Source organism: Telmatherina bonti (assembly GCF_933228915.1).
Source record: "Telmatherina bonti genome assembly, chromosome: 13".
NCBI lineage: Eukaryota > Metazoa > Chordata > Actinopteri > Atheriniformes > Telmatherinidae > Telmatherina > Telmatherina bonti.
The window spans coordinates 18,086,310-18,102,207 of NC_136611.1; the positions used below are offsets into that span (position 1 = coordinate 18,086,310).

Here is a 15,898-nt window from a genome sequence, read left to right on the forward strand (position 1 = left end):
TAAACTACATGGGATCCAGAAGTGTGTAACCATGTGGGCTGCACACACTTAAATCGTTCCAACTGTGCATCAGCCTTGAACAATCTCTGATTAAAAAGTGGCACCAAAAGCATGAAAGACAAAGCAGAAGAAAGACAACATGATTGTTTGTTTCTGGGCCGTACAAGATTATTTTATTAACATACCTCCCCATTTCTTATTCAAGAAGGTAATATAACATACTGGCCTAACTTAAATAAGCTTAAGCATGTGGTTGATGAGACGCTTGCTAGTCCGCTCACCAGACTGGTGTGAAACTGAAAATGAATTCATGCACATGAAAAAGCGTCTTTACAGTCAATCTAAATTATGGTATGAACAGAACTGCTTGAGTATCTAAAGATGCCACTGGTTTCCACTGATCTGGAAACCATGAACTGGCCTTGGGTTATTTCATGATGAGATTTAAGAACATGAAACACAAAGTTTTCTTGCCTAGAAATGTTGGAGCAAAATACATTTCATGGAAATTATTTTTGTCAAGCAGAAACGTTTCGTTTTTGTCAAGGATTAATTGTTCTGATCTGATGTTTTTATTGTTTTTTCTTTTATTAGGGTGACACCTCTACACTTTTGTACTGAGATTAAAAAGACAATATGCAAGATATTTTATTTTCCATCATACATTTATAACCACTAGTCAAAAAGGATTTAAGTAACCTTGGATGCATTTAGTACTCAACACATCATGGTAACGTTTTGTGAGGACTGTCACTTTAAATGTGGATGTGGTACGTTATAAAAGGACAAAAACAAAAACAAAGAGCATAATAGCCTTTAGTTTAGGAGTCAGTGCAGAAATACATGTTCATAGCTACTTCAACAGGCCTTTGAGTGTTACACAATATGAAACTTCCACGAACATGAAACAGAGAAAAGGAAAACCAGACGCTCAGAGCTGCACACTAAACATGAAACATGCACAGTCACACATGCAAGAGCATGACATGAGACATGATTTGTTGCAGAAGCTCTCAAACTATGAAATGAAACAACTGGAGGGTCCCACTCATAAACTACACTCAATACTGCCATCCTGCATGCAGGTGATAAACATACAAACTGCCATGTTTGTTGCACTGTCCGTATCTTTATTTGACCAAATGAATCTTTGGCCCTCACGCATTTTAGTCATAACGACACATTCCTGTGGTAAAGTGTCTAATACAGTGCAAAGTCCTCTTCCTTCTCTTATGTTTTTGACATATTTTCATTCAAGAAACTTCTTTCATTCTTAAAATGAATATTAAACTGAATATTTTTGTTGACTTGTAATGGGTGTGACATACAAGGAAACCAGTTCAGCTCACATTTGAAAACCCTTCATAAGTAGCTAAGTTGTCATTCTGACACTATCCAGCTTAACATGTGCCTATCATGTGTTTCCATGCTGGGTTTTCCAGTTATAGCAGCTGTGTAAAGAAGGCAACGGCACACAGGGATGACAGCATCATCTATGAAATACCTACTTGATACCCCAGTGTTCCCCGTCATACTCCATGTGCCACACATATTTCCACGCCACAGGTTTTGCAAGTGAGAGCTATCCTCAGATAAGCTGTGGGTACTTGGTGGACTATTTAGAGTATAAGGTGTCCATGGAAACTTGCAGGACAGGGACACGGCTGAGGCAGTCTTAATGGGACAAGAAGAAAGATATGCTTTTTTTTTTTTTTTTGGTTTAGGAATAATTTGGTTTTCTTTAAGTTTTTTTGGTAAACAATGGGCATTTATGAGAAGCAATGTTCCATCTATTTGACCTAATATTGTGTTTTGGATTCCCTTTTATAAGCTGCTTAGCATACTATGACAAATGAGTCATAGTATGCTCACATAATGTTTGTGCCCATCCAAATGTCTTAATTGTACCCAGGCCCTTTAAAACATGGTTTCTTCCTCGCCCCAAAAGTGAATCTTCATTTTACCTGCAGTGGTTTTGCTTTGCACTGTAAAAGTTGTGTTTCTAGATTTTGTGACATGAAATTGTAACCCAGTCTCTAAAAACAGTTTCTGATCGGTGGATCTGGCAACACTAGAGCCTGCAGCAAGGTTGCTGGCAGTCTATGAGCCACATTCCAGTGTCAAAATGGAGTAAATGTTTTCTAGCTTTGTTGGCTGGACGTGTAAAGTTCACTACAGCATGTAATATATAGCAAATATCCAGAGTTATGATATATAGATTAAAATAAGATTTTCTCACAAACACTACTGCTGTTAAAGTTCCACTATCTCATTTCAGTGGCGGGAACATTATCACAGTATCAGTTATCAACCAGTAGGGAGCAAGAGGACAGAAAATGCCTAGCAAGTATTTGTGTCTTCCAACTGATGTGCTTCTAACCATGACTAGAGTGCTGGTTCAGATTCACAGAGGCAAAGGACATGATCATCCCTGAGGAAGTTTCCAGGGAGCCTGCTCTGAGAAGAATGTCAGGCAGCTGACATTTTCATGTCTTCAGTTACTGCACCATTTACTTAGCCTTTAATTTATGCTAGCTCATTTATTCTTTCTCTTAATTGAGCTGGGAGGCACTGAACGGTCATTTGTTTCATCTACTCCATTTGTGTAGCCAGTTGCTAGGGATACAGAGGACATTTCCTTATTTGTACAACCAACACAGAATCCCACAAAACTACATTTAACTTTACAATTTATAAAGTGCAATTTGTTATTAAAACAGGTAGTAAACTAAAGAACATTGTCAATATATGAAAAATGATATCTGTAAAATGAATATTAAGATAAATTGCTAAGATAGAAATGCGTCTAAGTAGATCTAAAAATGTGATGAGATACAAGAACTTTCCTCAGATGACTTTTTATGATAAATCATTGCTTACGGAGGCACAAAGACCATCCAGTCCCGGCGCCAGTGTACAGTATCAGGCCAGGCAATTGGCCAGTGTGACCAGTTGGAACTCATAACAGGCCAAATTCTAGATTAATAGTCCAATATCTGACCAATATAAAAGCAGAAAACATGCATGTTAGGTCAGTTGTTATGATCACTTATCACATCTAAGTCATTGTAGATAAAAGTATCTTCAAATGACTATAGAATAGAATAGAATAGAATAGAATAGAATAGAATAGAATAGAAGTAATTTCCTTTGATATTTACATATATTTAAGAAAAACTTTTTGCCAACAGCCTAGAATTGGATCTCGCTAATATCAGTAATACGACATATATAACAGAACTTTTAATCTTTCTTTCATGAATAGCAAAGTCTGTCTTGTAATTGCAACTGATAATCAGACTTTATAATTAAATGACAGACTGCCTGAGGCTGTGATCAGTTAAAAACCTAAACAGCCATTATGAGAGATACATTCTGCACCATGGATCTTATATCACATTGAACAACCAAATGCACAGATGTTTTTATCAATACTACCTTATTAAAGTTAGGTATTGGGATAACATACAGAGTGAAATGCACCATTTAAGCTATTGTGAAATTTGAGGCTCACATACACACAGATTGATTTACAGACACACATACCCACACGACTAGCAAATATCTTGAGAGACAAAGTTTTCTCAGCACCGAAAGAGCCCAAACAGGAACAGATTGTAATTAGGATGATTTAGTACTACCAAAATATAACAGTTAAATAAATTAAAACAATATTCAAAATGATAGAAATTAAAAGCTAATTCAGTTATTAAAGCTAATTCCTAGATGGGAAAGCCTGACTTGTGAATTGGTGGGCCTTGCCAACGAGGGTCCACCTATAGCTCCTGCTTTAATGAAACGTATCAAACTGATACACACCTTCAAAGAACAAATTCAGCTGCTTTAAACACACATATAAAGAAAGCACATTTTCTGCTGCAAGGCTTCATATTTCATTGTTTTACACACAGACGCAGTGAGATTCTTCTGCAGTCATGGAGTCCTGTCATAACCGATGAGAGACGCTGCCCCATGTTGGTTTTTTTATGCTCATAGCTCAAGTTCACTCGTAATTCACCATAACCACTTTTTTTCTTCCTGTTTTTGAAACCCAGTGTGATGTAAAACGTTGACAGAACGGTCTCTATAAATACTGGTAAATGCTTTGGAACTGCATGTGTAATCTTACCCACATGGTGCCTACTAGCCACTGCTGTTTTTTAAGGCAAATGTTGAAATGAAGAAGAAGTGCTCATTGAAATTATAACTCTTCCATCCTTGTCTTTCTATCCAGGGCCGCCAGTGTCCCAAAGCCCCCTCCTGTAGTGCCAAAGGTAGAGTGACATAATTTCCATAGACAGAATCAGAACATTTTTCTTGTCAAGTAAAGTAAGGCACACCAGCAAAAATAAAGTATAATGAAAAGTGATGACATTTTTAAGTTTATTTATTTATATTTTATAATCATTTTGATTATTTTGTGTAGATATATTTTTATTTGGATGTACATGAAAGTAAAATTAGCTATCAAGCCAATAGTAAAGTAGCTCACCTGTGTGCCTTGTTTTACTGCTTTGAAGACATCTTTTATGTGGTTACACCCTTCTGAAGCAATGCCATTTTGTAAATAGCATGAGTTCAACTTGTTACATGTTTCATTGTAAAATACATTGCAAATGCTGATGTTTCTCTAATAACCATATAACAATCCACCCACTCAAACAGGAAAAAGAATAAGAAAGAGAGAGACAACAATTTGGACCAGTAATATTGGACAAACACACATCCAGGGATTGAAACCTGGGAAACATCAGCATCCAGTGTGCTTTGTTTTGATTTATGTTTGTGTGTATCTGCATGCTTTTCTCTCATACCGGTAGGGCGACAGATCAGACATCATAAAGCCAGTTGCCATCACCCACCCTCCTCCTCCACCCTATCCCCACCTCCACTCTGCCCCCTACAACAAGGCCCCCAGACTTTACGGGGAGTGCAGGTCAGAGAGTCAATACTCCCCTTCACAGTCACCTTTTGCCACTGTCATCCCCTCCCCATCTTCTGCATTCTCCCCTGCGTCACCCTATGCCAGTCCTTCTCTTTCTCCACCAATGGTCTCTCACCCATCGTCAGCCTCCTCCTCACCCCCTGTCCTCGTTCCGCCTCAGTCATCGGTGTATAACACACCAATCAACCTCTACTCCACTGAGAATGCGTGTGAAGTGGCCATGGGGCAGAGGCGGGGCCTCTTGGAGAGTCAGGGTGGAGCCTTACCACTACAGTTTAATGGGTGAGTGGTGGCCCGGATAACTAATTCTTCAGTTCTTTGTGAACTTTTTCATTCACCCACTTTCTTCTCCGAGGCTCTCTAAAGATCTTTAACTTGTTTTGCATCATTTCCTTTTTTTTCCCCATCTTTTCCGGAATATACGGCCAACAAATCTTTTTTGGAGATCTGTTAAAGAGTTCCTTGCAAACAATGTAAATAGTTTACAAAAATATAGTTTTATTGTGACTCAGAAAGAAATAATAAATGCTGATGGTGTCATTAAGCTCTCCAGGCGCCTGCTAGGGTCTGGACATACCCAGTAATATAGCTAACATTTTATTGCAAACTTCAGCATTGAAACCATTAAAACCAGATACAATAGATCATTTAGAAGATCAGTTTTGTCATGTTGCCATGTTTTAAAGCAGCAGCAATCACAATCCTCATCATTCTTTTTTCCATTGCTTGAGTGAATGACAGGAGTATATGCAGCTTATGTTGTTGCTTTTTATTTTTTTTTTAACAAAATCTTGTGTTTTATTAATTGAAATCAAAGGAAAAATGGATGCTAAGGAACATCTAATCTAAATATAAGTTATAAAGGACAGGTGACAGGTAGATGAATACGGAACAAAAAAATAACCTTACATCAGCCACTAAAATATAGTATTACTCTGTTCAAGTTTTGTCATTCTGTTTCACTCTGCTTTAGTATTGTTCAGTTTATCATGAATATTTGACGCGGACCACACCACTGGGGATATTTCATGGCAAAACATTAAAAGGGAAATTTTACCTTCATATCATTCCTGCTGGTCTCTACCTCCATCCACACTCTTTGAATCTGCCAGAGTATCTTGGCAAATGCTTTTCTGTGCTGTCCATACATGGGCTGTGGTTTGTTTGCCGACAAATGTGTCAGACTGACATGTTACTGTGAGGTGGTCATTTTCTGGAGAACATCCATCAAAGTGTGAAGATTACTATTTTCCCCTGTGCCATCATTGTTCCTATAATAACACCATTTCATTGACCCCCCCCTTCTGCCACATCTACTGCTCTTCCCCAGTCTAAAGGCCCTGGAGGCTGTGCGAGTATAACTGTGCAGCGATGCCAGTAAGCTGTGTATATATAGCCCCCACTAGTAACTGGAGCTGTTTGGCATTCTCTTTGTTCTTGTAGCAAATCAGTCAGTGAGTAAAGGTTTCAGGCTTAAATCCATATAGATTTACACATAAGCTATGCCCCTTCACAGACTTAACACACCTTTAACAAGTCATTTTTTCCACCTATTCACTTGTTATTAGTGTCCACTGCTTAATAGATAGCTGTGTAGCTATAGTACCAGGCAAATGTTTGGACAAACTTAGAAAGCGTGTCCAAATTTTTTCACAGGACTGTTTTTTTTTTCATTCATACAATTTCAGCTAAAATTATAATCTCAGTTCATTTGAATTAAATCTTTTTTGTGTTTGTTTGTTTTATATGTACCAAAGGGTTTGTGCTCTCTCAGAAATCACACATCATCCAGTCATGCACACTAACCCCAACAGAAGCTGCATTTCACTTGGGATTATTCTCTCAGATATTATGAAAATAACCTATTCAATAATAAACACTTTATAAATGAAACCCTTTGTTTTATAACCTGCTTTATTGATCGATCTGAATCCAATTTTTAGCTTTTAACTGACATTTGCTCTCAGTGATTGATTATAGCAGCTATATTGGTCATTGATATCACATTCATAACATCATGATGCCAAAGCTTTGTCAACACATATAGTCTGCATCATAACAGTATGATCTTGAATAATGCTGGAAAACGTAGGTGATGCAAATACTGAAACTACAGCACAGCTAGATGCAGGTGTTATATTTTGAGAATCGTATTTTTTGCCACAGCAACACTGATTTGTTTTCAGAACAAGCATGTGTGTCCATTTGCATGCTGTCTGTCAACTGTTTGGTTTGTTTCAGAGGGGAGTAGCTGTAAAGATATATACATGCATGTCGATGATCTCTGTCAATTTCTCTCTCTCTCAATTATTGTTCTCTCTGCTTTGCAGACAGCAGGATCTCTTCCAGTCACAAAGTTAGTCTCTGAAGCATGTCCAGTATTTGATCGCCTCTTTTTCTTTAAAACGCTTTAACTTCTCAGTCTGCATGCATTTATTGACTTGGTTTTACTGCCTGCTGTCACTTTTGACAGTTTGCATAAGGTTTCCCTTCAAATACTCTAAAGTAATCTGTTTTCAAAACATTCCTAAGAGCTTGAATGAGGTAACCAGACTTGTTTTTACTGTGTTTTGAAAGTGTTTAAGCTCCTTTTTTTTTTTTTTATCTATCTAAACATCTATTGTCTATACTTACTTATGCAAACACAAGGCCTATCCTAGCTGCTATGAAACAAAAGGTCAGTCCAGTATTTAAACTCCCATCTGAGAAGAGATTAACATTTTTGAGAGCCATGTAGAAGGACGTCAGTTGCCTTGTTTAAGCTTGAACAATAACCATGAATTGAAGAATCTACATCAACGCTTTATAAGACATTCTTCATCATGGTTTAAGTCACTAGAATGTTTATGTACTCAGTTTTAAGTTGACATTGCGTGATATTGCAGCAAACACACATCAGCTAATTAAAATCACTCCAAACTGCAGTCGGTGTGACATTTTCCGAAGCAGGTAGTAAATTTAGACAATGATATTATCAGAATAACATACGGTACCACACACACTCAACACACACTCTACACACAGACTATATTGTCAATATCTATATAACTGTAAGCATGAGGCCAAATTCCCACTGACCTGTCAACACTGCCATACCCACGTCGCTGCTATAACAAGCATGTGTTGAAAGAAAGTCATAAATCAGAATATCTAGTTTGCTAGATGAGTATTTATAGGTTTATAGGTTATGTATTGACAGCAGGGCCTGACAAATCGGCAGTGTGCGAGTATGTGTGTAGGTGTATGTGTAAGTGTCTTTTGTCTAATTCCCTGATTTATTGACAGCCATTTTCAAGCAGGCATGTCAGCCCTCCCATCGCTCAGGAAGACTTCAATCTTTACTGTTCTTCCACATATGAAAACACTGACTGGACATATGGACATGTCATTATGCTTCACAGTTATCAAAATGAGGATTTTAGACAAAAACTGAAATAATCTTCTTTTCTGAACTGAAAAATGGACAAAGAATCTACCGTACTGCAGTTTCAGACAGCTCAAAAGCGCCACCGTGTGGTTAAAACAGGCACTGAATGAAATGAATCAGTTTCTTTAAATTACTTGAATATTTGGCTCTTTGTTGTTAACAGCTATGTACCAACAATTTATCTTTCTTTCTTCTTTTTAAATTGAATTTACTTTTTCTCTCATCTTTTTCTTTCTTTAACTCTCCATTAGTGGACCTCAAAGTATTTTAAAGTAAGTTTGATCACAGATTAGTGTTTTTTTTATGAATGTTTATGAAAACTGCTTATTTGTGATTTCCTGCCTTTTGATCTATGTGCTAACTTCATCTGCTCTGTTTCGGTCATTGATTTGCAAGAGAACCCCAATAGCAACCACTGAGGTATCACACTGATTTAGAGTCACACCAAATACATACAATAAAATGTGATGTGACCGTTTCCCCTTGTTTCTGTCTAACAAACAGAAGTTGTAGGTAACTGTTGCACAGAGTGTGCTTCAACTACGCACTTGGTTGTTTTTTAATTAAAGAATTGTTCATTGAAATTAACCTAAATTTAAATATAAAAGAAAGAAAATTTAAAAAATTCCACTGTTATTCTGTGAATGGATTATATGTCTCTGTTAAAGTATAATAGAGCAGTGGTTCCCAATCTGGGGTTCATGTACCCCCAAGGGGTACATGAGGGGAGCCCAAGTTGTGGTGTTGTCTTTTAGTTTTTTTTTTTTTTTTTTTTTTTTTTTTTTTAACCATTTGGGTGTTTCATTCACATGGAACCAGCATTTTGTGAGTCTAAAAACACTAACTGCATTCTTTCTTTAATGACCATAACATCTGAGAAATGCCATAGTTTAGATTATACACACTTGTTTTGAAAAAAATGAAAGTAGTGCTCTTTGCTAATAATAACTATAACTTTGGTTTTATCATGGGGATGGAGTAATTGAGAATGCATTATGATCAGAAGCAGATAAAAACTCATAAAACAACATCTTTTTGATAGTTGCATGCAAGGGCTCTTCAGGTGCTCCTCTGTGATAGAGCGCCTTTGAAACTGAGAACACATTTCATGACACTGTCCATCCTTCTCTTAATTGTTTGTCTGTAGAGCTCCCAGGAAACATGTTGTGGACACTGACATCCATTTTTACCATGTACCCACTCATGCTGATGCAAGTAGAAAGCGTATTATGGAGGACACAGAAGACTGGCGTCCAAGAACAGGCACCACCCAGTCCAGATCCTTCAGGATTCTAGCTCAGATCACCGGCACTGAGAATGGTAAAGTCCCAAAAAAGTACATACAAAAGTATTGCTGATATGAACCATTGACTATTTATAACATTAATGCCTATTACAGTTTATCTAATGCTAATTATTCTAATTAAAATCGCCTTGGCAGCATTTATTTTGACGAACACAAGTGGATTTTTCCACTCTTTGTCTTGCAGTTCAAAACGAGGAAACAGACACAGCCAAGAAGACAAAGTAAGTGCAGCACAATGAAGATGCTTCCATTTCATTAGCTGTAAAAATCACCGTGTGAGGTAACAATGCATATTCTTGAATATTCAATTCTCTTCGATTAAGTCATACTGATATTTTATTTACTCTTTTAAGTTGGATGAGTTTAACAAAAAAATCTACATTTATGGGGCTACCAGAAAGTAATACTTCAAATCCTGTCGCTATAATCCTGGAAACCCTAATGATACTGTGTGAGTTCTTTCTGTCTATTTGGCCAAGTAAGGATCACATCTGATGCATTTAGTCAAAAACTAGACTTGCGTTCATTGTAGGATGAGAAAATGTATTATTACTAAAATGCCAGACAGATTTTCGGATGTCACTTGAAAGGTTCCTTTTGAACCCAATAGGAATTGTGTATGTGTGAGCTGGTTGTTGTGTTTCTAACTGTTGGTCTGTGGGTCTGACAGTGTTGCTGTGCTGCATGTTGTATAACCGGCGATTGTGCAGTTGACAGTCATGGCTCTGCTGTGATCTTGTTCTCATATGATGTTGTGCATCTGTTGCTCATCGCTTGTTTGTGGTGATACATCTCATGTTAACATGCAGGCCTTCCTGTGGTTTCATGCAGAAATGAAGGAATTATTCACTTCAAACTGTTAATTTAATTTACTTCCAGTGATGAGGTAACTTTTCATCTTAACTACACTAAACTCCTACATATCATCAGCTTCTCTTGCTTTATCAGCTCCGTCTGGATCATTTCACTGTTGTCGTGGCAAGCCTAGTCATGCATTGCATCGTAGCTTGCGGGATTTACAGGACTATTCTACTTTGTCTGAATCATTCTTATGTGTCTCTTTTGGTGTTCTTTTTCTGTTTTTCTTCTCTCTTTTTACTCTGGTGTGCTGGATGGCAGAGTGAACAAGACCACCACTCGGTTTGTCGTTGGCACCAAGTACAACGAACTGAGAGACTGGCACCATGGAGTGTCCGCTCGCACCCTCAATGTTCAGTAGATCTTATATGTCTGTGGGTATTATTGGCTGTCAGCTAGTGTATTGGCTTGTATGTTAAATGTTTGTCTAGATAAACTTGACTGTTGAAGAGATAAAAGCTTGTGGATGAATGATGGTAGGCTAAATGAGGTTAAGACAAGACTGCAGAAGTGAGAGCTTTTTGGGTTTGTGTGCATGTGTGTGTGTGGGCATGTCCTCTGTTGCATCATAGTTATGCATCCGTTTAGATTGTCAGGTTTCCAGGTCACAGCTGCTTTAAAAACTTCATTTTAATTCTCATCCATAAGATTTGCTCATTTCTAAATTCTTGTGGTCCATTTAACATCTTATGAAGTCATTAGCACCTTGTGGATTGTTTGAATGTGAGACATGAAGGTTAGAAGACTGGGTTCAAGAACGGTTTTTATCAAGTTGATATGTGGTGCCTTGACTTGTTTTTTTGTTTTTTTTGTTTTTTTTTTTCCAAAATGACATGGTGGTTTTCATTACTTCTTCCACAAAACAATTTTTTTTGTCCACGATGTTGACATTACTGTCATTGAGTGAGAGTCTCTTTTTTTGAAGGTGGACTTCTGAGTCTGGACCAGAAGAGCAGGCTCTCCTGTGTTCAACCATTTGCATTCAATAAGACAGTTGTTTCGAATCCCACAAATCTTATGCAATTTTAGAAAATCCTTTTAAGTTTTACTGATGAATTCACATATAAAACATTGGTGATCGCCCAGATAATTTTCTTTTCCTCCGTTTAGATGACGCTGTTCATTGTTGTGATTTCCTATATGACCTTATGAACAATCGGCTGGTGTATTCTCACATTTTAGGTTCTTTATTAATGAATGTGTTATTGCATATAACAAAAGCGCACATAAGAGTCACAATAAAAAGGAAAAGATTAGATTAGAAAGGATACTGTAGGAAAAGTAGAAGCACAGATTCAACAGAGGAAAACTGTTTAAGTCTGTTTATTTTGCCTTGAAATGGTGCTGCAATGTAAAGTAAATACATTTGTGAAATGTATTGCAAAACCTGAAGTACTCAACAATGACAAGTTTAAAATTACAGTCAAATCTATATAGTAGTGCTAGACTTTATTTTTTACTTGTAAACATGCTAAATAAATGTATAAAACCCATCACCTTCTTTACCTGTTCATTATTATTTTTACAATTTTATTCTGCGAAGGCTTCAGTAAACGACCCATGTGTTAATACTGAAACAGCGACTTGGTTTTTTCTGTTTGTAGGACTTAAATGCTTTCTGTTGCCACCTGATGGGCAAGGTAAAGAACTCTTGCCATGGCCACACCTTTGTTCATGAAACTCACAAAGTATGAATCACAGTTAGAACTCAACCAGTCTGTCAGAACCATGGATGCTGTTTGGATTAGATGTGAAACATCTTTTGCAGCCAAAAAGGAGCCTAGCTGCTTATTCCTTTACATATTTTGAGCTTGATGATTTTTAGTCCTCTATTTTAGTCCTCTTATTAGCGCTGCTTATGTGCTTGTCCAGGGGTTGTGATGAAAAGGGTGGAAATGCATACATTATCTATGTTTACTTCCACTTTTTAAGACACAAATTTGTATTTGATTTTTGCATTTTTTGCCCACATCTGGAATCCCATCAATTATTTAATTGCAGAGGTTGCAACTAAATACCAAAGAGAGAAGTGAATGAAAACCTGCAGGAAACGGTAATCAGTGAAGATTTGCTGTCAGCTGAGCCTTGATTATATATGTCATCATCTACAAATAAAAAGATTTCCAATAAAATCTTGCAAGATAAAAACAAGTGGCCTGGAAATCTTCAGTCAAATATACAGCTGTCAATCCACCCATCTGGATTGGTATTGAATTCACATTTGAGACATAACACAGGACCTACTAACATGATCTTGAAAGAAGCGAAGCAGCCTGTTGGCCTGAAAGCTGTAAAGACAACACTTCATGAATCATTCAGTTTAAATTAATTCTGTAAAACATTAGATAATACACAAAATATTTAAGTATCCAATAAGCAAATCATAAAAAGATTTCTCAAACAATCTAAGCAAAATAAAAAAATAATAATAACAAAGGGCAAACAGTACTTGACTGTTGTCACCTGCCTTTTCTCTATAATGTAACATAACTTGTAGTTTACTTGGACATGAAATCTGAGCTCATTGAAAACAGCAAATCAGGCCAACAGCTTTCTGAATGTGTGCAATGATGTAGTATGTTGCTTCACGTTACTTGGATTGTAAAACTCTATATTATTGAGGGTTCTTTTAAAATGATAAACGGTTTGATTACATTTGTTTACTTCTGCTCTTTATCTAAATGTGTATGTAAACTATTTTGTATCTTGACATCAACAGGCTGTATGAACATCTCTGTAGTGATGTTGGCTTGTAGTGCATGTTTGTACATTATATATAAATCAATATATCTTATATTCCAACTTGCTGGTTTGAGACATTTCTTTGCTAATGTTGAAGAATTTACTTTTAGTGAGTTGATGATGTCATTGCAGAAATGCTATTTGCAATGAAAAATATTTCTCCAGAGCTTTATTACTTATTCTTCCTGAATGTTTACTTCCTGTTCCAGATGTGATCAGAGCACTTCCTCTGAGATTCTACAGCCATACATTGAAACAGCTTTAAGCTAGCAGCTGGATTTTTCTTCTGTTTAAAAGTTTTGCAATGTAGATAATAAACTAAGGATGCTTCTTGTTCCTCTTTTCCTCCGTTTCTTATTTCCTTATTTTCTCCCATACTTTTATTTTCTCTACTCTCCCTCTTCAAGTCATCTTACTGAATCTGAGACAAATGGTAGGGATGTCACATATAAATGGTTTCCTAAACCTCCAACACATCTTCACCCTCACTGTACTTTCTTCTTTCATGGTTGAAAATAGTCTGATAAAGACTTTTCTTGATGTCACGAAACAAACAATTTTTTTTTTTTTTTTTAGTTAGTATGAATGGAAATAATTTGATGTATTATAAACCATAAATTTTCTTTTCTTTTCTTATTTTAGTGAGAAATAACCCTTAATGGATATAACCATTTATTTTCTTTTCAGTCGACTTGACTAATAAACGCTAAGTTTAGGTTTTTTTTCATCACATCAGAGCACATCAAACTACTAGTAACCATCTAACATTTTTTTATATTTGCAATCTGCCAGTGACAGATCTCCAATATACCAACCTTCTGACCAAGTATTCTTCTCACAATAACTATGGCAACATTTATGCAAAAGCCACATTTTTCCTATTGACCAACCTCAGCCCCAGGTGACAGACCCCTCAGTTGACCTACGTCAGCCAGAGGAGAATACAGCAGTCCAAAACCATGTCCTCATCTCTAATCCTGAGAGCCTTTAAATGACCATGATCAAGTGAAATGTCTGTCATCTTCAACACAGCATCTGTTTGCCATCCCGGTTACTTCTGTTGACATGTTTTGTCAAATGCACCCAACACATGCCTTAAACTGTCCATTACCCATATGCTGGTACCTTTAGCATACAGCTGCCCATCTCTAAGCCAGATGCCATCGTCTCACATCAGTCACAGCTTCTCAGATGCTGCAACACCTGACATCTTTCCTAATGTACACTTAAAACCAGCAAACACACAATAAGCAGTACTTGGGTAAAATACAGTCTCTTCCCAGGCTTCATCAGCCTATTTGTCTTTTTTAAGTGTTTTACCTGTCTAAACAGAAGAAGGATACTCATGTAATAGCAGTTTTTTACCAGTGCAAAGCCAACTACCTGAGGCTTCTTCTCAAGCGATTATTTTCTATAGAACAGCTGCTCCACCAGCCACCTTTAATCTCCTTACTTCTGCAAGGTGAAATAAACTACATCTTATAAAAGCTTGGTATAAGAACCAACAGAATTTAGTCATACAGGTCATTTCCCCTCCTAATTTCTTGTCTTGTGTAGCAGTTCATTCTCAGCGCCACTAGAGGGCAGCAGAAATTTAGCAAGAATTCCGTCTATAAAATATGGAACTGGACATGTTGGTGGTAACCATAAAATCAATGACGCTGTCACTGTGGGTCAAAATACTGCACATATTCACTTTGGCACTTTAACTTAACACAGGTGCAGCACAACATTTTTTAAAACACAATCCAGAAACAAGTAAAGTTTTCCATTGATTTATTACCAAACTATGTCTTTCCTCCGTTTGCTCTTCAATTTTACAATCTCGAGGCAACAGTCGTCTATCTTGGCATGTTTTCTCCACCAAACCAATCAGGTACAAGGTTATAAAACTTCAGATAGCTTTTGTTTGATCTACTAGTTACTGTACATATGTCAGCAGCACTGATAGGAATACGAGGCCACGGTGCCACAAGAGATTTACAATGTCACTTTCTTTGATTATTACAAAGACAATGATATTTACTCTGGTGAATTTGCAGCAGAGCCCTTTTATCCAGTCTTCTGGAGTTCCTGCCTAGAGCTGCTCCGTGTCCCCTTCCCTTCACCACAAGTGCCCTCAGACAGCCTTCAAAATAAACACTTATGTGGTGTAGATCAGAACAAGTAAGGCAAACAATGTGTAATACTTCTTGTCAACAAGTTTTTTTCCCCTATGATCTGGGTCTAAATTGTAAATTCATGGATTTTCTTTTCTTTTTTTCTCTTTTCTTTTCTTTTATTAATAACAGAATACAGTTTGCTAATACATTGATATTAGTTATTTATTTACTTATTTTTTTTATCATTTATTTACTTCGTTAATAAATTAGATTTAACCGTCAGATTCACACTTTTGAACTAAATCACAGAGAAACCTGTTGACAAGGCTCCAGAAAGCTGTTTTTTTTTTTTTTTTTTAAAATAACTGTTTAAATAGCCACAAAGTCATTGTCTGTCTCTTACAGATTTTATATTTAAAGCCAATCAATGCATTTAAATGTCTTGCTTTGCATATGCAGCTTTCCAATGCAGAAATATTTTGAACTGAGAGAACAGTTGGAATTTCAATATTCAACTT

General features: G+C 36.8%; 1 protein-coding gene across 1 annotated transcript in view; it reads left to right on the forward strand.

Moving 5' to 3' along the window:
• pdlim5a (PDZ and LIM domain 5a) overlaps nucleotides 1-15,898 on the forward strand; it is a 67,472-nt gene that overhangs the window by 27,998 nt on the left and 23,576 nt on the right. The window contains exons 4-8 of the mRNA XM_079251648.1: nucleotides 4,235-4,274; nucleotides 4,821-5,227; nucleotides 9,520-9,692; nucleotides 9,863-9,899; nucleotides 10,798-10,896. Of these exons, the coding sequence (XP_079107774.1) occupies nucleotides 4,235-4,274; nucleotides 4,821-5,227; nucleotides 9,520-9,692; nucleotides 9,863-9,899; nucleotides 10,798-10,896 (756 nt within the window). The remainder of the gene's footprint in view (nucleotides 1-4,234; nucleotides 4,275-4,820; nucleotides 5,228-9,519; nucleotides 9,693-9,862; nucleotides 9,900-10,797; nucleotides 10,897-15,898) is intronic.